The sequence below is a fragment of the Oratosquilla oratoria genome, chromosome 34 (assembly GCF_046742065.1).
Source record: "Oratosquilla oratoria isolate Oo_2021 chromosome 34, ASM4674206v1, whole genome shotgun sequence".
Classification (NCBI taxonomy): Eukaryota; Metazoa; Arthropoda; class Malacostraca; order Stomatopoda; family Squillidae; genus Oratosquilla; species Oratosquilla oratoria.
In genome coordinates this window covers 41,659,487-41,683,558 of record NC_134810.1, presented here as the reverse complement: position 1 = coordinate 41,683,558, position 24,072 = coordinate 41,659,487, and the positions used below count along the sequence as shown (strand labels likewise).

General features: G+C 37.9%; 1 protein-coding gene across 1 annotated transcript in view; it reads right to left on the bottom strand.

Annotated features, from left to right (window-relative positions):
• Window positions 1–7,842: 7,842 nt before the first annotated feature.
• The window catches only part of LOC143018235 (uncharacterized), a 29,619-nt gene continuing 13,389 nt past the window's right edge, over window positions 7,843–24,072 (bottom strand). Inside the window, exons 4-12 of the mRNA XM_076173484.1 lie at window positions 22,889–23,098; window positions 22,097–22,309; window positions 19,518–19,727; window positions 19,181–19,329; window positions 17,928–18,102; window positions 16,892–17,064; window positions 16,608–16,752; window positions 15,957–16,077; window positions 7,843–13,802 (exon numbers count right to left, since the gene is read on the bottom strand). Of these exons, the coding sequence (XP_076029599.1) occupies window positions 12,763–13,802; window positions 15,957–16,077; window positions 16,608–16,752; window positions 16,892–17,064; window positions 17,928–18,102; window positions 19,181–19,329; window positions 19,518–19,727; window positions 22,097–22,309; window positions 22,889–23,098 (2,436 nt within the window). The 3' untranslated portion in view covers window positions 7,843–12,762. The remainder of the gene's footprint in view (window positions 13,803–15,956; window positions 16,078–16,607; window positions 16,753–16,891; window positions 17,065–17,927; window positions 18,103–19,180; window positions 19,330–19,517; window positions 19,728–22,096; window positions 22,310–22,888; window positions 23,099–24,072) is intronic.

The following is a 24,072-nucleotide window of genomic DNA, read 5'->3' as shown; positions in this document are numbered from 1 at the left end:
ATATATATATATATATATATATATATATATATATATATATACAGTATATATATATATATTTGTATATATATATATGTATATGTGTATGTATATGTATATATATATATATATATATGTATATACATATATATATATATATACAGTATATATATATATATTCAATAATGTAAATATATATATATATATACTGTATATATATATGCAGTGATCCCTCATTTATCACAGTAGATTGGTTCCGAGACCGGCCGCGATAACTAAATTTCCATCACAGCCCGTCTTACAATGCATTTCGTCAACAAGATGGTATGCTTCGCATTTTCTTAACAAAAGAATATACAGGTACTGTATGCACATCGCATTCTATATGGTTCTTTTTTTTTGTCATGTGAGTTACGAGTTCAAATACCCCTGTATAATTTTTTTTTCTATTCTATGCTTGTTTTGTTGTTCCTAGACTAGGAAATAATATTTATTATTAATATTTTAATGGATTTAATGAAAATTTTTAGGTGTTCATATATCGCAAATTTTCTAGAATTTTCCAGAAACTCAGTGATATATTTTCCATATATATATTTTTAAAATCTCCGAAGTCGTGAATACGCGACAGTTGAACCACGAAGTAGCGAGGGATCACTGTATGTATATATATATATATATACTGTATATATGTATATATATATATATATATTATATATATATATAATACATACATACACATGCACATATATATGTATATGTGTAATGTACACAACATTTGTTATCATACTTGAGACAGTGCAATGCATTATCTTGATAGCATCTGGCAATAACATCTTTTTTTTTTTGCTAGGAGTAAGCAATCATCAAGATTCAAGTAAACACTTATCACGTAAAAGACATCATGATGACTTTCAGTTTCTCTTCAAGTCTCATTAGATTTGTAGTATGCCGAGTCACCATGCATAATGTTGCCCTCTGAAACAATAAAAATGGATAACAAAAAAAAAACACATATCATGATAACTTGAGTACTCTAGCAAGACTTTACAAGATGGAAATAGGGTTTGATTTTTTTTTATGCTACAATACAATCATCTTTTCTCTCTCTTCAGGGTTTGGTTCATAGAGGTTGTGTGTTGAAAATTTACCTCCCCTCAAAATGACCAATTCAAACAGAAATAAAAGACTAAACAAGCTCCCATGTCATACGAAATTATGATTGTTTCGTACTTGATGTATTTGAACTGAAAAAGTTTTCGTCCCTCAAACCACACAAAAACCGATAGCATATTCAGTGCTACTAGAAGTAGGAGAGTCAAAAAACAGCCTATTTCAATTTTCATTAATGTTTTACCATATTACTTAAGTCACTGGCTTGACTCTCGGAGATACTGCAGAAAATATCGAAGTCTTTCATGAAGATCCAGTAATACTCAAGTTTATCTTTCACACTCTGCTGATAGTTTTTGGCAGAGTAACATCCTTTGAGATCGAAAAAATTGTTTAGTGTACATTTCGCCCAATGGGGCTTTTCAATTACATCTAAAAAAAATATATATACTGTATATACATATCTATATATATCTATATATATTATATATATATATATGTATGTATGTATATATATATAGTTTATTCTTTATTTTTTTTACTATGACCTCTTGTTCATTCACCTCATACCAACACATCCTCCTTGTCTATTTTTCTACACTTTTCTCTGTTCGAAGCTGTGCCTTGACATTGCTTTTGACCCAAACAGTATGGCAGGGAATAGGGTGACCCTTCATCCCCAAGGTGCTGAGATTGGAGGGATAGTTGAACAGATTTTGTTTGGTATGATGAGCATATTTACCTAACTGTAGTATACAGGAAGGGAGCAATGCTTGTTGGGTGCCTTGACTCAGCCACCCTTATGATAAAGGGGAAATGACTTTTGATATATATTTGACTGAAATTAACTCTATCAAAAAGATGCCATGGACATGAATAAAATAGCCTAACAACAACCATAACAAAAGTGATACAAGTACTGCATGGTATGGAAGGGGTTAGCAGATGGGTAATATTTGTGTACTGGAGAGCATAAACTACATTTTAACTTCAAATGAATATCCAATGAATCCAGGCATACAATAATACAATATATGACTTACAAAATACTTTTATTGGACACCTATAACTTATCTGAAATATCTGGACAAAATATATACATATATTGCTTCCTAAAGCTGTAGTGAGCTTTATGTGGAATTAATTGTATTTCTTCTTTTTAATCTTTACTACAAATTATGCAGTACAAATGTACAATTCAAATAAATAAGATAGGCCTACACATTAATCATTCAAAACATATTATACTGCACCATACATGATGACCAGCCAACCACATTTAAATCTGTGTTCATGTGGACTCATGCAGGGACGAAATCAATGGATGTACATCCTACGGGGAGGCCAGAAAGATGATGAATCACCCAGTGCATTGGTCCATATATATCATCCTTCCCTATAATTCTGTAGAATATTAGGGTGAAGGAACTATTCATTAATCTCCACAGCTCCAACACTAAGGTAATTCATCCTCCATCCCACCCCTATGATCTACACCCATGATGTGAACCAAAGGCATGTGTAAACAATGTGTAGCAATTGCACAGTTGCGTTACTCTGCTAATCCATTGTAATCAGGTACTAGCCACAGGGTACTGAGTCGTTCTTGACCATTACTAAAATAACTTCAGATTTAAAGCAAATATAAAACTCATACATGCTTCTTTTTAATAAGTAGTTGTTCACAATAAGAATCCACACATGTATGAATGTAATTAAATGTGCTGAAAGCAAAAACGAACAATTCAAGCAGGACATATTAACCTGCTATTTCAGTTACGTCCCTGATATTATCATTTTGATTCCTCCCCAATTGGTCCCATATATCAGAAACCATCCTTCAAACCATATTATTCTTTGGCTACTAGCCATCTTCTTTGCATAAGAAATGATTACAGAGTGACACTGAGAATTAAAGCATCAGACAGGTAAAAACCATTACCACTTACATCTAGCTCCCCTAATCAGTTTTAGAAATCTACTATAATTCATATTAAAGAAAGAGCATAATAATTAAATTATTTAAAATCTCCTTTGGGTACAAGTCTGTGCACACATCACCACTCAAACCATTATATAATAAGATATAACTGGGCAACAGGAACCTATAACATAAAAGAATAAAATAAAATCAATTATATAGGTATAGACCGACCCCAAAAATTCATTTGCCGATCCATTTTTCTTTCAATATATCCTTGTTAATGAAAGTATTTCAATCACCGTGTTTCTCACTCATCTGTTTGTGTGATAACAGAATTGAAAAAAAAATAAAGAAATATAAACGAGAGTATTGGAAATATTGTGACAATACAAAATACAGTGCTAATACGCATTTACTTAATCTATAGCCCCTATGGGAGCAATGGTGGGTACCTGTTACTGGTGGTCCCATGAGATGGATGGCAAAATCATCTACCTGCTGTTCACTTTCAAAGCTTGTCAACCACCCCTCACCGCTGTATAGAGGTGCAGCCCTGATAGGATGGTACTTGGTCTCTGAACCAAGCCCAAGACTTTTTCATCCATACTTCCTCCATCTTATGACATAAGGAGAACTGACAACCAGTAACTGCTCTTCTCCCATTCTTACTATTTTCAGCTGATGACAGAGAAACAGTCCTACACTAATACAACAGAGACAAGAGTCCATAGTTTCTTCTTGAGAACTATGGGAAGGCTCTAGGATCACTGACAGCCACTGTGTGGCTGGAGGGTTCCAATCAGTGAAAACAGCAACAATTATGATTATAGCTCATATCTTTCTGATGGTGTATGTTACATGTTTACACCATAGGAATTATAATTTGTGATCATCAATGGTACTGTTAGTGCATGAATTAATGGAAAATTGGTCAAATATTAAGCAGTATTAATGCCATTTTATACTTTGAAAATGAAGCAACAATTATGATTATACAATAGTTCATATTCTTCTGATAGTGTATTTTACATGTTTACACCATGGGAATTATATAGTTTGTGATCACCAATGGTACTATAAGAACATGAATTAATGGGATATTGGTCAAATATTTAGCAGTGTTAATGCTGTTTCATATTTCTACATACTCTTATAAATAATGTGAATATAAACCCCTAATTATCTATTCAATTTAGGGCCTTTTTTTCTGATGACATATCTTACTGTCTGTGGTGCAGGAAGTGTGGATATCAGTGGTGAACTGAGTGAATATTCATCATTATTAAATACTATTTTACACGTGGCAGATAAATAAATAAAATTCACCCCTAACATTTACTCATTTATAGCTCATATCTATGCTTATACTACAAAAATTACAGTTTGTGTTCACTGGTGGTGAGGCAAGTGCCAAATCAGTGGTGAACTGGTGAATATTAATCATTATCAAATATTACTCTATACTTATGACAGATAAATAATATATAAATACACCCCTGCTATTCATTCATTCAGTCTATATACTGTATTTTTCAGATGATGTATTGCCATACTTACATAAAAAAATATTGATATTTATAGCTGCCTTGAGTTTTAATATCTGGAAACCCCAATCCCCACAATGGCTATCAGAGATCCTCATGCCTTAAGAACATAAGAACATAAGAATAAAGGAGACTGCAAGAGACCAAAAAGCCTACACTAGGTAGCTCCGTATCTATCACCACCTGTCATCCCCATCCATAAAGTTGTCTAATCTTTTTTAAAACAACTGATAGTTTCAGCGCTTACTACATGGTTACTAAGTTTATTCCATTCATCGACCACCCTATTAGTAAACCAATTCTTGCCTATTTCCTTCTTCACATAGCTCTCTCTAGGAAGAAACACTGGACTGTAGTCTGTGTTGCATTAGTGTGGCATTAGTGTGCTTATTATTATTTGTTTGATTCTCATTTATTATTAGTTATATGTCAATTTAGTATTATTTACTATTTACCTGTTTGTTTATTATCTAACTAAATTTTTTTTTATTATTTAACTATGTCAGTGTTATGGGAAAAAGTGGGGGAAATATTGTTGTGGTTGAGAGAGAGAGATCTTAGGGATAGTCCAGAGACCAAATGTCAAGGAATCAGTATTGCATTTCCAGCAGTAGGTGAGTGTTGATGGGTTCTGAAGATGAGCACCAGGGAGACCATTCTCTTTCATGTCCATTTTGCAAGATCAACAATAGCAAGTACCTGTATGAAAATTACACAGTCTGTGATTGTTAGTGGTGCCATTAGTGTGTGAATCAGTGATAAACTGGGTGGATAGTCATCATTAAACACTAGTGTATTTGCGTGACAGATGATATAAAAATGCATTAGTAATATTAATTTATTCAATTAATTGCCAATACCCCTTTGATGACATTATGCCATGTTTACACATGAAAGTTATGCAGTTTGTGCTTGTTGATGGTACACTAATTAATCAATTGTTCCCTAAAGTTTCACTATGGTCTGTGGTCCCACAGTTCCTGACAATAGTCCTCAGGCCCCCCTATAGATATCTCTGTGAAGAAACTTTGTGTTGTATTATTGTGTGAATTTCTCTATGTCATTGACTAAAAGTGGTTTGGGGATGGAAGCAGTCTCCAGTTGTCAGCTCTCCATACATGAAAAAGTGTAGGAAATACAGCTGAAGATGAAAGAGGAAGGTCTGGGCCCAGTCCAGAGTCAGTCCTTCAGGTGAACACCTTCTGATGGAGGTGAGGAGGTTGATGGGTTTTGAAAATGGACAGCTTTGCTATCCATTTTGCAGAACCACTGTGTCTGGATACCTGTCACTGGTCCCTTGGTGGCATATCTAGTGTGCAAATCAGTGGTAAATTAGGTTAATAATCATTATTATTACTTTATACTTACAGTCAAACCTCAGTTTTCCAACATGATTCTTTCCAAAAATCTGTTCTAAAACCGAATTGTTCGAAAACCGAATCATATTTTCCCATTACAAATAATGTAAAAGAGATTAATTCGTTCCTAAGCATCAGATAAATGCTTATCTACCTAATTACACTTTATCATATAATAAATCAAACATAAGAGTGTAAATCAAACAAAAAACATAACAAATAAATTTAATGACAAAGCAACACTGTACAGTTATTATGTAATGTATGTACTGTACCCTTTTGGCTGCGATGTGATGGCACAGGTGGATGGAGATGAAGGAGGGAAAGGGGCGAGTTACTGCTTGGAAGGGGAATCCCCTTCCATAAAAACTTCTAGTAATTCTTGTTTGGATGTTTCTTCTCTTCTCTTTGGCTCAGGTAAATCTTTCTCTTGGGTTTCTTTCCTTTTTTCTTTCACTAAAAACCTTTCCAATGTTTGTTGTTTTAGCCTGCGCTGTAAAAATTTTCTGAAATGTGACATGACATTGTCATTGAAAAGATTTACTGCTCTATGTGCTACCACGGTGTCTGGGTGGTATTTTTCTACAAAATTTTGAACATCACCCCATTTAGCACAAATTTCTTTGATTAAAGAACTTGGCATATCTTCAATTCTTTCCTCCTCCTCAGAAGACTGTTCCTCAGCCAATTTCTTTTGCTGTTCATTTTGAAGGTGTACAAGCTCTTCAGTGGTAAGCTCAGTATTGTGGTCTTCCACCAGCTCTTCAATATCTTCACTGTCGACCTCCAAGCCCATACTTTTTCCCATAGAAACAATCTCTTCAACAATAGCATTGTCCTCGACAGCAGCAGCAGATCCAGCAGTTTCAAACCCCTCAAAGTCTCTCTCTGGTACACAGCCTGGCCAAAGGTTCCGCCATGCTGAATTCATGGTTCTAGTACTCACTTGGTTCCATGCATTATCAATAAGATTAACACAACTCAGGATATTGAAATGGTCTTTCCAAAATTCTCTCAAAGTTAACTGAGTGTCATTAGTAACTTGGAAACACTTACGAAACACGGCTTTAGCGTAATGTTTCTTAAAGTTAGCTATGACCTGTTGATCCATAGGTTGGATTAGAGGTGTTGTGTTAGGCGGCAGGAGCTTGACCTTAATAAAATCAGACTCACCAACTGAGTCATCCTCCAAACCTGAAGGGTGAGCAGGAGCATTATTCAACACTCCAACACAAGAAGGCATTTTAGTGGCAATTTTTTTTTTGCACTTGGGGCAAAAAACTCATGAGTCCATTCTATAAAAAATTGTCTTGTCATCCAAGATTTCGTATTAGCTCACCACATTAAGAGGCCCATACACGATCAATTATATTGCGCAATTTCATTGTCAATACTCTGAATTGACGATCAAATTGATTGTGTATGGGCGATATATCGCCCATACATGGTCAATTTAATTGTGTATGGGCGATATATCACCCATACACGGTCAATTTAACTGTCAATTCTGAGTATTGACAATGAAATTGTGCAATATAATTGATCGTGTATGGGCCGCTTTACAGGCAATTTACTTTTCATAACATTATTTCTTTTGAAAACTCTTGGATTATGAGAATGATACACTAGCTATGGTTTGACCTTGAAACCACCACTTGCATTACCACACAGCAGAAGAGTGAGTCTGTCTTTCATTGGCTTGTGCCCAGACAGCAATTTTTCCTCCTTAGTGATATAGGTTCTTTTTGGCAATTTTTTTTTCCAGAATAATCCGGTTTCATCAGCATTAAATACCTGTTGGGGAAGAAAACCTTCTTTCTTTATAAAGTCACCAAAGTCAACCACAAATTTTTCTGCCATTTCCTTGTTTGAACTCACCACCTCACCATGCCTAACTACACTGAATTTCACTTCTGTTCTTAAATTTTTCAAACCATTCTCGACTTGCTTTCAATACAAAATACATCAGCACTTGTGATATGATGATATGGTTTAAAGTCACACACTCCCTCCTATCGGGAGGCTAGGACGGTGCCCCTCACAGAGGGCTTTGTAGTGTACCAGGGCTTTTCTTTATTAGATCATCATAAATTGCTAACGCTTTCTCACATATAAATACTTCAGAGATACTATCACCTGCTGTTTCTCATTTATATAAACAAGCAACAACTTTTCCACTTCCTCAAGTATTTGCGGTCTTTGTTTACTAATGACAGTCACTCCTTTTGCAACATCACCAGACTTTATCATTTCTTTATTTTTAAGAATAGTGCAAATTGTAAACTTTGCCATACCGTACTGCACAGCAAGATCAGATATACGAACACCATTTTCATGTTTTGCGATAACTTCTTCACTTCAATTGTTTTTCTCACAACTTTTCTTTTTCCTTGACCAGTTGTTATTTTTTGCTTTGTTTGGAGCCATGACTGAGGGCTAGTGTAGGAAAAATAAATGCTGAATGCAATAAAATCTATAACGAAAGCACAGTACAACTATTCAGCTCAGCGGTCAACAGAGAACTGTTTACATTTTGTCAGCAACCATGTGTCAGTGTCATTCGAGAACTGAAATTTTGTTCAAAAACAGAGGTATTTCCAGCTTGAATTTTTTGTTCGAAAACTGATTTGTTCGAGTTCAGAGATGTTCGAGAACCGAGGTTTGACTGTATATAGGGAGTTACAGAATATGTATGTATGAGAAAATGTTAGCAAATTAAAATGGATTGTTTCACAAGTTCACACTTCTGTAAGTAAGGGGAAATCAATTAGCACAAATATTAGGGGTTAGCCTATGCATGTTTATACACCATACATATGTACATTCACACACACACAAAATGACTAGGTAAATACACACAAACACACATACACCCAGGAGGAATAATAATTGTTACTTTCAATTTCAGTAATTGGAAATCCTACAGCCTAGTACACAGTCAGCCTCGTGTAGCACTGCTCAATGCAGGGCAGAGTCTCCACACTGTTTGTGACTGCCTGGAATGCTGCAGCAGATCAGTTACCTCTGAACATTGTCGAGGGAAAGATGTGTGTCCTCATTAGCCAGTTCACAGTTCATAATGCGAGACAAATCTGCTTTAATTACTTCCAAACCTGCACTTCTTATTTTTATTTATCTATTCTTATTTGTTTATATTCTTAAGTCCCTCTGTTTGTGCTCCTTGAAAATCACATTCCAAAGGCTAGGATTCTGCTGTAGTAAATCTATAAATACTTAATTTTGGCTAATTGTATTTCTTGTATAAGTTTTGTTGACATGTATATATTATGTATCAGGTAAGAAAAATTGTCAGTCCTACAGAGCGCTCTAGCGGAGTAGGACCAGATAAATAATAAATATAAATGCAAGTGTTGCTTCTAGTCCACTTGGATATATAGGGACCATCCTGGAGAGCTTAGTGTATGACATTCCTTCCCCTTCCATGTCAAGATGAGCACTACCACACTGTATGAAATTAGAACTTTTCTTAATTATATGGCATATTACAAAATCCAACAAAATAAACACATTGGGTAATGCGTTGGTGCTGCATGAGGCTTACTGTGTACAGGCCTTAAAACCCTCTCTCTTGGAGAAGAAGAAGAAATAGAAGAAGAAGAAATAGAAGAAGAAGAAAAAGAAGAAAATGAATAAAAAGCATGGTTATTTGCGATGTACAAGTGCAGGACTGTTTCTATGTCATTGGCTTTTTTGTAGTAGTGGGAGAGGCACAGTATAGTTCCCAATTGTCAGCTCACTTCACACAAGTGAAGATATGGAAGAAGCATAGTCAGAGGTGATTGCGAGATTTTCAGCTTGGTCTGGAGATTTAGTGTCAGGTCCTCAGGGCTACACTTCTAGATGGAGGTGAGCATGGTGATGGGTTTTAAAGATTGGTGGTAGGAAGATGATTCTTTCTGATATGGATTACATATGGCCAACACATTCAGCTACCCAGTGTTGGTCTCAAGCATACAAGGGATAGAGGGTGTTGTATGCTCATAACCTCACCTCCCAAAAAGGAAGTCTCTAAAGAAACATTTATTTTATTCCTTTCAAAATTCTGACAGCCACCTGACCCAATTCAGAAATGCTCTTCTCTCAGCATTCCTCACCTTGCTCTTTGCTTCCATCCTCTTTACTCAATACCTTTCATATAAATCTTCATTACCTTTATTATAAAAAAAATTAATTTGCATGCCTCTTTGTCACTGATACATTCACCTCGTCATTCCATCATTCACTACTTTTTCTTATGCTTTTATCCATTTGCCTCATCCCATGCACCATTTCTACACATTTCAAAATTTCCTCCTTGAAATACATTCATTCTTTTTCCACTTACTCTCCCTCCTCTTTTCTTTTACTATATTCTGTACATCCTTCAGATTTGCTTGGTATTCATCCTATTTCCCCTTCTCACTAAATTTACTCTTTTATCTCCCTCTTTTCTTCTTTTTTTTCTTTTTTTTTTGTCTCCACTAACATGCACTTTAAATTTTCCATCCACTGTATGATAATAAGTGGCAGGATAGTAAGAAAAACACAGAAAACAGTTGAAGTTTTATTTACTGAAATTTCATCCTTACCAGGGCTTCTTCAGAAGTCCTGGTAAAGCCAAAACATCAGTGAATAAAACTTCAACTGTTTTCTATGTTTACCTCACCACCCTGCCACTTATCTATTTTCTATTCATCAATATGATGATAATTCTGCCATTTTCCTATACCCTGTACACACTTTAACTCAAATTCACCAGCTTTGTTACTATGTTACTTGCAGCCTGTCACACTATATTGTGAACACCCCCCCACCTTTGTGGGGTACTTTAGAACCCTATGGCTGAATGTGTGTTCTCTTCTGACATACAAGCATGGCATACCTCCATGATGCACAAGCTTTGGTGTAAGGGTACAGAGTGTATGTGGTAGGAAAGTGTTGGACTGGTTTTGTTTGCACACCATCAGGTATCAAGTATGTCTGATACTGTGCAAACATACATAAGATTATGTATAAAGATTTATCACTAGCAACCATTTCTGAAACCTTTCTGGAGATATGAAGTCACTCACACATGGGACCTTGAGCCACCAAGTGCCCCTGTCAGTATGTGACCAACGTTAATTAAAAAACAAATTAAGTTTTACAAAATAATTCAGTTAAATTGTTGCCTAGTTTCACCGACTGGAAACCTACAGCCCTACAGCAGCTGACACTGGTTCTCTGGCTTTCTCACAGATCTCTATGGTATGAAACTTGGACTGATGTCTGCATTGTATTGGTAAGGAACTGTTTCTATGCTACATACATACATATATATATATATATACCAAGGCTTTTTCCCCCTTACAAGGGAGGTAGCCAAAAAAAAAAAAGGCATAAAAACCAATCCCACCCATTCCATCCCTAAATACACCCCACTCCCCTCCACCCTCCCTCTTATCTTGGCACCTCCTGGATAAGAGGTCATCCCTGCATCTTGTCCACTGCCCTGGGTCAGAGGCAGTGTCGCAAGACACAGCACATCCACAGCAAGGCTGTTTCATTAAATTGGTGACCCCCCTCTCCGTCCCCCCCATGCAGAAAAGGAGAAGACGGGTAGAAATCCCTTTGGGCTGCGTCAAATTTTTTTCACACATACTACCTCACCCCCCATCCCCCCACTCATTCCATCTCATACATCACAACATCATCTGTCTACAACCATTCTCCATTCACCCCTGTCTTCTGTCCTCTCCCATCCTTCCTCAACAGACATTCCCCTCTATGCTACTGGCTGAAAATAGTACGAAGGGAGTTGTCACTGGTTGTGAGCTCCCCTTGTGCTTAAAGGTGGAGGAAATACAGTCCAAATTAATAGAGAGAGATCTTAAGCAAAGTCTGGAGATCAAGTGTCAGCCTCTCAGGGCTGCATCTCGAAATGGAAGTGAGGATATTTATGGAGTTTGAAATTGGGCAACAGAGATGTCTCTCTGTGATGCCCTTTTCAAAGGCCCACCTCATGCAGGTACCTGCCATCAGTTCCTGAACATAATTGAAATACATGAATGATTATCTAAAAAGTTCAGAAAAAGAGTAATTATTGCATAAAAAATAATAATAATTTCATGTGCACAACTTTTCCTTATGTGTATATATTTCCTAACTATATACAACAGACTTGTTATGGTTTAAGCCTACTGTTAGCAGATCTATGTACAGCCTTATTTACTTCTTGTTTGGTATGAGTACAATACTGCTATCATTAAATCAAAATTAAACAGCCACACTGGTTGTTCTTATTACTAAAGCTTGCTATCAATGATCTATTGGCTATGAATAATCAAACTTAAAACTTTCACTACTAGCTTTGAAGCATAATCCTCTTTTTCGCTACTATGATTTGATAATAATAATAATAATTCTTGCCTTGAGTTTCAGTAACTGGAAACTTGCAACCCCACTGTGGCTGACAGCGGTCCTCAGACTATTTCCTAGACCTCTCTGGGGTAAAATACTGTACTACCATTTGTGTTATAATATTGTGGGACTTTCTAATCACCAACTTAAAGTACTATAGTTTCTATGTCACTGGACTACAGTAGAAGGAGGGGAGCTGTCACCTGCTATCAGCTCTCCTTATATGAGAAATTAGAGGAAATACAGGTGAAATTGATATAGAGAGATCTTGGGCCCAGTCTAGGGACCAAGTGTCAGCCCTTAGGGGTACACCTCCAGATGGAGATGAAGAACTTGACGGGTTTTAAAGACAGGCAGCAGTGAGGTGACTCTCTGATGCCCATCTTATAGGACCACCATTTGCAGGTACACACTGCTGATCCCTGTGATCTGATAAACCTAAATACTAATCCATTACATCCATAGCATCCTCTTCTTTTTCATCCCCATACATTTCTCCATCCTCTTCTTCCCTCATGGCGTCTGACATTTCTATGTCTTCATCCTCTTCACTCATTGTTTCAAGCAATTTACCCTTTTTTATCTTCTTTCTCTTATTTTTTTTCCCTTCATATGATGCCCCTAAAGTTTCGTCATTCCCAGTTTCCTCTTCCTCTTTCTCCATTTCACTTGTTAAATCTGATACCTCTTCCTCTTCATCTCCATCTTCATCACCATCATCCTCATCATCACCTTCCTCACCATCCTCACCCATTTCCTTATCCTCTCTACCTGCTTCCTCCTCGCTCATAATAACCTGCAGACATTGTTCAACTAATAAGTCCCCTAGAGTAGGCTTAATGGGAGCATCACTTTTACTCTGAGATTCCATAATAATTCTTTGGAGAATCTGAGAAAATGGGAAAGGTGACAATGGTTTCATCACATCAGTCATGACTTGAGATGAGGGGCTTAGACTTGACTCAGCTCCTTGTAAGGAATTTGAGTCACGACTTGTTTCCTCATCTCTACATTCTTCTCCTTCCTGTCTATCAATACTATTTTGACCCATACCTTGCCTTTCCTCTTCTTCCTCTTGTCTGAGTCGTTTAGCTTCCTCCTTTTTCTTCTTTTCAAAGTTGGATGCTTCTATTTCTACTCTGGCGAGTGCTTGAAGTGCTTTCGGGATCAACATTGAATTTTCGTCAATAATAGATTGAAGCCCCATATTACTGAGGACTTTGGTTAATGTGCCTTGATGACTCTCCACATGTTTTCTGAAGGAATACGTGTTGGTACAAGCCTTGGAACACAATGGGCAATACAGCAGGCCTTCTCCTGTGTGTGATCGAAGGTGATAATTCAGTTTAAGACGTTTGGAGAAAGTAACACCGCAAACGTGACACACACATCTCTCAGCACCAGTGTGGACCTTGATGTGACTGTTGCACGATGATTTATCTCCGAAGCATTTGTCGCAATAGGTGCATTTGTATGGTTTCTCTCCTGGAAGAGAAAGACGACATATTTTACTGTTACGACAGATTACACATACATACATACATATACCAAGGCTTTTTCCCCCTTACAAGGGAGGTAGCCATCCATTCCATCCCTGAAATACACTCCACACCCCTCCACCCTCCCTCTTATCTGAGCACCTCCTGGATTACACACTTTTACCAAAGATTTTGTATAAAGATTAGGAACAGACAAATGTCGAAACCTATATGCACGTTTCCTCTTTTGTTTTTTGTCTATAATAGTCCTCTCAGGATATCTCAGGATATTATGCAACTTGACATAGAGGAAACTATAATATTAATCCTATATTCTAATCTTTCAGTCTTCTCACACAAAATCAACCTTGAATTGATTACAGCTGACAATAATCTGATAGACCTGACTTCCTTACACACATCTAAATATTACAATTAAAACCATTAATTAAAAAATCAAGACTGAATGAGAAAATATATGAAAATAATCAATGATTATCTGGTTAAGAGTTTAAGATTTATCCAGTATAAAAAAAAATATTTCAAAAGTGGATAAAATAAACATACTGGGAGTTCCCTACTTATTTCATTTAATGTAACCTAAAGAGTTACATACAAATATGAAAACCCCTTTTTCCCTTACAAGGAGTGGTGGCTGAATCAATGCCACTGTGGTGAACTGAGTTCCCACATGTGCGTCTACGCGACATTTTGGTTTATAGTATCATCGCTGCAGAAATGGGACGGACAAGGAATTTATATGTTGTGTAGAAACAGCTGGCCTTTGGCCTCATATTACTATTGTGTAGATTAAGTCCATATTACGCCTGTACTACAAACATTTGTATCCTTATGAAAGCACAACCTAGGCCCTGCTGAGCCACGTTTTGGTGAGGTTGGGTCCTTTGCTACTTTAACGTACACCGGCTGTGTATATAAGGAGCCAGGTTTTGGTCTCCAGAGGCAGTTCTCTTCAGCACTTGTAACTCAGCAGTGCTCATCCCAAGGCCCACACAGTCAACTTTGCATTTGGGTCGCCTTGGAGCCTGACTACCCGACCAAGCCTATGTCGACACTCGCATTAACCAGAATAAAACCAGCAAACACATTTGAGCTTCATTCACTCCCTTGGCATCATAGTCCAAGTAACGTTTACGTAATGTTATATCACCTACCCTATCTCCACCCCCACTCCATTTCTTGCCACATGCACCCCAAATACTTAAAATTGTTCACTTCTTCCAGAATCTCTCCTTTAAGATTTACTTCCAACTCGCTGCCATCCTCTCCCCTTGTGCATCTCATCACCTTACTTTAACCCACATTTACCTTCAACTGTACCTTCAAACTTATCTCCTTCATCACCCTATCCTTGTACATGTTGAACAACCATGGTGACATTACACAACTCTCACACAAGATCTACTATTAAAAATAAAAAAAGTTTTTGAGCAACTCTATATGAAATAATAAGATATGTATTCTTTTCTCTACTTTTGCAGTAAGTTACCAAAACTAAAATAACAAGTCCTTCTCATCTCTGTGGTCAATTTCAGGTCTAGTTCCTTGTTTACTATATTTCTTTCAATTTTCTTTTCTAATTTTTTTATTTACTGACGTGATATGGTTTAACGTCACAAACTCCTAATTACCCATTTTCTTTTCTTTCTCCGCTTCTGATATATATTCCCTATTCTGAAGCCAGGCAAATTACCAGAGAACCCAGCATTCAACAGACCTATCTTTCTTCAATGTATATCAGTAATGATGATGATTCGGTTAAACATTGTGAGCTCCACCCTATCATGAGGCTAGGACGGTGCCCCTTACAGAGAACTATGTAGTGTAATAATAAGAAATATAGACTAGAGATCCTTTCTTCGTTATAAGGAGGTTGGCTATGTCATACCTTAATGCAGGACACCACCCAATGCTAAAACAGTACCATCAAAGACTTGGTCTGAGAAGAGACTTGCCCTTGATGCAACCACCACATGGAAGTCATAGAATACACTATACTACATTGTCCTATACTCATTCCAGACAGCTCAAAACCTCTTCAATGAGTGACTTATGGGCTGAACCAGTGGCTATAGCTGATTTCCTATGAGCCGCAGCTCTCCTGCCAAAGAGAACTGGGGTAAAGGATAGAGTGACTTACCTGTATGAATACGAATGTGTCTTCTGAGGTTAGATCGCTGCGTAAAGGTCTTTGTGCAGTGTGGACAAGGGAGCCGAGGGCCATTGTGGATCAACATGTGCTCTCTTATTGAGTCCCGACTCTGTGGAGGACAAATAAAAAGAGAAATTAAATAAACAGGATTGTGTATATAGTACATAAATATGAAATGTAGGACAATATGTATATAAAGTGTCATCACAGCAAAAGGTTATCACAGTTACTGGTAACTCTTTCATTATAAGAACATAAGAATGAAGGAGACTGCAAGAGACCATAAGGCTGGCAGTTCCAAGTCCATGAAGTGTTCTAATCTCCTCTTAAAACAAACAATAGTTTCATCGCTTATTACATAGTTGCTAAGTCTATTCTATTTGTTAACCACTCTATTGGTAAACCAGTTCTTGCTTATTTTCTTTTTAAATCTAAATTTGTCCAATCTAAATCCACTACTGCATATCCTGCCCTGTCCTAATATAATGACCTTGTCTGCATTTAACATATTTTATTCTGGTTAATATTATAAACCTTAATTATTCATCTGAGGTCAAGACCTTGAAATGAAGAGGTTAAATGAAGAATGTAAACCCAAGTTAGAAAGAGATGTATGATCATATGATAAGAAAAACTTACCAAAAATACTTTGAAGCAGACTGAACACTTGAATTTGTGCTGTAATCGGTGCAAGTTGAACTCGTCTAGAGTTTCAAAATTAAGGCTACACTCAACACATCTGAGCTTCCTCTTAGCCCGATGGGTTGCCCGGTAGTGTCGGAGCCTGAAAATATGATAGATATGTTCGAAACAGAGAAATATTTCTGGAACCTTTAAGTTCACTATAAAGAGCTTTCTGTAATTGAGGTGTTTATATCATTGAGCTTGTATTGTAAGAAGAAAAAGGAAATATATCTAAATACCTTTGGTTGTATGAAGTAAAGGACAGCTGGCAAAAACTACACTTATATACTCTTTCCTCAGGATGTGTGTGTACAAGACGACGATGTTTGTTCAACTGAGGTAAGAAACGGTAGACTCTTCCACAATCTTCACAGTGGTGTTTCTTCCGTTCCTGCTTTGCCATGTGCATACGCTGTATACATATAAAAGTGCAAATTAGTGGATTGGTAACAAATACATAAATACATATACCAAGGGCTTTTCCCCCCTTACAAGGGAGGTAGCCAAAGTCAAAGGCATAAATCCACTCCCACCCATTTCATCTCTACATAATCTACCCCGATTCATCACCCCTCCCTTCTTCTTTTCTTGGCTCCTCCTGGATGATGGGTCATCCCTGCATCTCACCTAATCCCCTGGGTCAGAAGCAATGCAGCAAGACACAGCACATTCACAGCAAGGTTACTTCATTAAACCAGTGACCTCCCTCTCCATCCCCTCATGCAGAAAAAAGAAGACAGGTAGAAATCCCTTGCTTTTGGTATTTATTTCTTACTTTCAAAAAGAAGGTAAGAAATAAATCCTAAAACCACATGTCACAGATACTAAAACCTTTATTTTGTTACTGACTTTGTTACCTTTTACTTTAACCTCTTTCATACCAAGTGGCAAACTTCCACCCCTTCACTTATTCTGGCTATTCCATCCCTATACCCATTGCCTGGCAACCTTGAATGTAAATGAAACAATACAGTTAAACCAGAATGATTTTGATGAAAAAAATAAGTAAATAAATAAATGGAGAAGTATTTACTTCTTACGAATATTCTAAACAAGATAATACCTAAACTACAACATTAATATTCCCTATTCTAAAACATAGAATAACCAGAGCTGGTCACTTGCATTACTGCACTAGTAAAGCACTACCTGTCTGGCAATAATGCGCCCAGCTCTGACACTAACTACTACATAGCTTGGACATATGAACTCTAATTTACGAATACATATAGAACTCATGTTCTATTTACTAAAAAATAAATCTAACTACTTCACCTGCGTGTGCTTGATAAGAAGACACGAGTATTTAAAAGTCATGTTGCACACTTCGCATTTGTGTTCTTCATGTTTCAGTTTAATATGCGTCTTTAGCTCTTGTTTGCTGACAAACTGTGCATCACACTTGCTGCACACAAAGTCATGAGGAAGCTCAACATTTGGATGACTGCGGCTGATAAAATGGAAAGGATATTATGACAGAAAAACAAAATAATTCAGAAATACATCAGAATCAATAATACATACATACATATACCAAGGGCTTTTTCCCCCTTACAAAGGAGGTAGCTAAAATCAAAGGCATAAACCCACTCACATCTATTTCATCCCCACATACTCCACTCCCATTCACCACCCCTCCCTCCCTCTCTCTTTTCTTGGCTCCTCCTGGATGATGGGTCATCCCTACATCTCACCTACTGCCCAGGGTCAGAACCAATGTAGTATGACACAGCACATCCGCAGCAAGGCCCCTTCATTTAAATGGTGACCCCTCCCTCTCTCCATCCCCTCATGCAGAAAAGAGAAGATGGGGAGAAATCCCTTTGGGGCTGCATCAAAATATCATTCACACATACTCCCTCACTCTCCCCATCCACTCCCTTTCATGCATCACAGCATCATCCATATACAACCATTCTCCACTCACCCCTATCTTCTGTCTTCTCCCTTCCTTCCTCAACAGACATTCCCCTCTTTCCCAATGCCCCTTTTACTCCATCCATCCATCTCATCCTTGGTCTCCCCCTCATGTTCACTCCCTCCACCTCTGCCTTCCAAACACCTTTTAATAATTTTTCTTCACTTATTCTTCCATGTGTCCAAACCATCCCAACACTCTTTCATCTACCCTATCTCCCAACCCCCTTTCCACCCCTGCTCTCCTCCTCACCTCATTTTTCATTCTACCCAGCCTAGTAACCCCAACCATACTTCTCAGTCATTTCACCTCAAACACATTAAAACTCTTCCTCTCTTATGTTCCATGTTTCTACACTATACAGTGCTATTAGCACACTCACCCCTTCATGCAATCTCTTTGCATCCATTCCCAAACGTAATGATTTTGTAATGTTTTAATAATTAATAAACACTGGAATGGCAACAAAAATTGACTTTTCATTTTTCATAACATCATAAAAATTCAAAATAAAAAGAAAGGTTTCACATCTAAGAATAGTGATAAAAAAAGACACTGGACAAGGAAACAAATGAAATTTACAAACCCCATTTTTTCTAAAGTAGCATACCTGAAGTGTCTGAGGAGGGAAGGGCGAGTGCTAACTAGGGCAGGGCATTGCGGACACTTATGATAATTGTGCAGCAAATCAGTGTGTTCAGTGCGTAAGTGATGATACAGCGCATCTTGTGTCTTTAGTCCCTTATTACAATGTCGACACTGGAGACATAAGAAGACAAAATATCAATGGAAAGACACACATTATGAAAATTTATATAAAATAAAATTACATCATTAATCACATTACAAGTATGATATAACATTATTCACTGCACTCATTCAAAATCATTCCAGTAGTACACAGGAAGCCAATCAAAGGAAGCAATCATGACAAAGGAAACACTAACCTTTTTAAGCAAATCAGGTCGGTCAAGAGCCTGCAACCCATGTGTCTTGGCCAGATGACGTTTCAGTGTTGCCTTAGATCGGCCAACAGCCCCACATACGTGGCAAGTGAAGCACGGTCCAAGAGTGGTGTTGTGTGCACGGCTCATGTGTGCATTCAGGGACCTCTCATGTTCAAACTGCTTAAAGCACACAGGACACACCAGCACACACTGAAAAACAATGAAATAATCGTCTAGCAAAGCATCATAGCTCCCCTTCCCGTATAGCACAAATAGGTAAATACATGAATGACCTGAAGACATATCTTTATGCAACAATGGTCACAGACCACCTGTTGATTGATTTCTTCCCCTGCAGAACTCATTTCCTAGGTTTCAAAAGATTAGAAATAAATTGATGCAGCCCAAAGGGATTTCTCCCCGTCTTCTCCTTTTCTGCATGAGGGGACAGAGAGGGGGGGTCGCCAATTTAATGAAGCAGCCTTGCTGTGGATGTGCTGTGTCTTGCGACACTGCTTCTGACCCAGGGCAGTGGGCAAGATGCAGGGATGACCTGTCATCCAGGAGGTGCCAAGATAAGAGGGAGGGAAGAGGGTAGAGGGGAGTGGAGTATGTTGAGGATGGAATGGGTGGGAGTGGTTTTTATGCTTTTGTTTTTTGTCTACCTCCCTTGTAAGGAGAAAAAAGCCTTTGGTTTTTGTATGTAAAAAGACTAAAGCCAATAAAAATGCTTCACCTCAATACTCAACTATAATTTCAATCCTCTTCCTCTCCATGAGTCCAAACTGGACTATATCAGCCCAGTATGGGCAACATCTATCTAATTACACACCACAATTTACAGATCATACCTAACAAAAGTCTTAAGAATAATCACAGGCTACACAGAGATACCACCCACAGATCAGTTACCCACAAAAACTAGAATTCATACTGTTGTGTTGGTAATAACCATTGCTTCTATTTTGAGGACAAAATTGCATTGATGTGATGGATTCACAGAGGTAGTACAGGTCTAAAGAGGACAGAAGAAATAGTAGAAGCTCAAAGTGTTAAGCATTTTTTTTTGTGGAGATTAATTCCCAATTATAAAAGAATACTGCATAACTTTGGTCAGTAAGAATATCACCAAAAGTTCCTAAAATACTTCATAAAAGTTATGTAGTTGATATCTCATGGATGATGCAAAAACTGAAGTCTTATGTACATATAGCTACCTTGACATATGCAGCAAACAACTTACAGTATCTGCTTTATGAAGACCATAGCTCAGGACCCACCCATCAACATACAGATGCACGAAACAAACCCTTAAACACTACAGTACTACTCTCATTAACAGACGTTAATTAGCTGTGTTTGCGGTGTTTTCGCTGTGTTTTCGGTGTTTTTGGTGCCTTTGTTCAGAGCTGTGCAATCACTATGCCACCCAAAAACCACTCCAAATCAACGGATTATTCGCATCAACGGACACCGTTATCCCCCTTTTAGTCCGTTAATGAGAGGTAGTACTGTACTTTCACTACACGATCGAGATCCCCTGATATCCATTCCTCTGAATCCTCTCTCCCCTGTAAGGACAAAGTCAAACTGGCCAAACTGCAATACGGCCACCATTCAGCCCTTCCAAGCTACCTGGAGAGGCTGGATGCCCACATCACAGACAACTGTCCAGGATGCAATACTTCATTCCATATGACTGCATTGCACACAATTACACACACCAACACACTATACACTCTACAAAGGATTTGTGGGGAAACCCTGTTTCAGACGTGGCATTCCTTAGGGAGACGGGACTGCTCAGCCAGACAGTCTAGGGAATGACAATAACAACAATTTCCACACAATATACAACATCATCCCACCACTCCCACACTAACACAAACAAAAACATTTACACAATTTTCACAGAGAGAGCTCTTCCTTTCTGGTTCCTACAAACTCCGTAACTCTGCTCTGCTAACTGAAGCTGACAGACAGACTTTAGGCCATGTCCAGAGACTAAGTGTCGCTCCATCAGGACCACCATTTGCAGGTACTCATCACTAGTCTCATTGCTAAAGTCTATCTATCTATATACCAAGGGCTCCTTCCCTATAAGGAAGGTAGCCAAGTCAAAGGCACATGCCCACTCCCACCCATTCCATCCCACACCCCTGTTTCCTTATTAGCTCCTCATGGATGAAGGGTCATCCATGTCTCCTCTGTGGGTTCTATGTGTTGTACCATGATGTGCTATTTTTGCAATACTATAAACTACCAGGGGTGCCAAGATAAGAGGGAAGAAAGGGACAGAAGTGAAGTATGTTGGGAATGGAATTGATAGGAGTGGTTTTTATGCTTTTGTTTTTTGGCTACCTTCCTTGTAAGGGGGAAAAAAATCTTTGGTATATGTATGCATGTATAAACTACCCACTGGGAGGGCAGTTTATAATATTGTAAAAATAGTTCAGCATGGTACAACACATGGAACACAAAGAACAGTAGTGGATAGTCTGGCCCTGCAAAGGACCATTATGTCTGAACTCTACTCAACAATAACATGGTTCAAAACCAGTAACACTCCATTATCTTACCCCGGAGGAATCATCACTCTTATGCCCATCAAGGTTATCTTCCTTCATTCCTGATGCTAAAGAGTTTCCTTTGGTAATTCCTGAGTTGCTCTGAGCTCCTTCGTCTCTTAACTGGTCCTGTTGCATCGTAGATTTGTTCTGATACATCTGTGCTTTCTCTTCCTCTGTAGCCATCAATGTGGAATGGAGCCACAACCCTCCATGTTCTGCAGTCTGCCACAAGGGAAAGAAAAAAAAAACACATTACACTATATCAAATATTTCATTCAAATTTATATTTCTGTACACAATGAATAAACTATGAATAAACTAAAATAAAGAACAATATTCTGTGCTTTTTTCATAGTATTCACAGTCATTCATATTAAGGCTATTACTGCTCTTTAGTTTATCATCGTTGTCATTGTCAATGGCACCATATTACCAGAAATATATGATGATGTGATTCATGTCCATAGAGGCGGATAAAAAAGTCCCTAAATTAATGACTGCATACACAGAGTAAAGTAAGGAAGTACAATACCCTACCAAATAATGGAAAAATATATATATATAAAAAAAAAAAAAGGAAAATGTAATATTCATAAACAGGTATCAACACTGAAACCAGAAAATCAAGGTATCAAAGTATCAAGATTGAAACCTATTATGCTACAACACAAAAGACCAGCAAGATATTTTCATGTTATAGCCACCTTGCTTTATGGATTATGGTTGATTATACGAAAGACATGGGAACAAAAAATAAGAAAAAAAAATCTAATCATACTTCAGATTAACAAATTAACTTACATCCCAAAAGCTGCTTATTCTATCTTGTTCTTCCTGAACTGTTTCATCACCAATATCTTGATCTTTTCCACTTATCCCTTCTCCAGTTTTTGCAAGAAGTTTGTCTTTAAGTTCATTGATGACTTGGTTAATATCTTTTTTGCTTGCCTTGGCCTTCTGATGAGATTTAGAAGCAGGAGGTTTGGTGCCAAACCAAGATTCATTTCCCGTCTGCAAGTAATTAACAAATTTTCATTCATTCTATTTCTAAACAAGTGAGTCTCCTACAAGAGAGAGTAAAAGTTTCCCTCAGTTAAATAAAAATACTTTAGCAGTAGCTAGAATTAACATATACAGCAAATACTGCATTAAAATGGTTAATTAAATAATTAATTGTTCCCTTAAGTTTCCCTAAGTGAAAAATGCAAAGATCTCCCCAGGAAGAATCTTCAGACTGTTGTCTGCGTTGTATTAGAGAGGAACTGTTTCCATTTCACCAGCTGAAAGTGGAAGGGGAAAGGGAATAGTCACCAGTTATTGATACGGTTTAGCGTTACAAACTCCCCCCTACCCGAAGGCTAGGATGGTGCCCCTCACAGAGGGCTTTGTAGCATCAAATTTAATTAACCATGCCCTTGGTTCAACTTCGCCAGTGGCAGGATTCGAACTGCCATCCCCTCAACCTTTGCCAAAAATAACAACAGCCATGCAGCATAACCAGTTATTAGTTCTCCATTAAGGTGCCAATAAAAATCAAAAGTTGGAATTTTTTATCATACGTTATTGGGATTCTACATTATACTGAGGAACTACTGCATGCAAATTTTCAGCATGGTCGGGTGATATCTAGGGGTGGCGGATGACGATTTTGTAATTTCACCTTCAGCTATGTAAGGGAAATAATTTTTTCGAGTGATTCATGGCAATATTCTGTATTCTGCCCTTTTTCGGCAAAATTTTCCTTCCCCCAGCAGCCTGCTGGTCCCCCTACGCTGCGCACATGCAGTATTAGCCCCTCGGTGGGGGGTATCATGGGAGACCACTCCATTCATTGTCGCCATACTGGCTGGAGGAGGGTCTCCTTGGAGGTGCTGGGCTGGCGGCGGCGGTGGTCTTCAATGACCTAGAGGAGAAACTGGCGCTGTTCCTCGTCTTTCGTCAGGCGAAGATTGAACACTTGCATCAGCGCCACCCCTCGCTCCGCA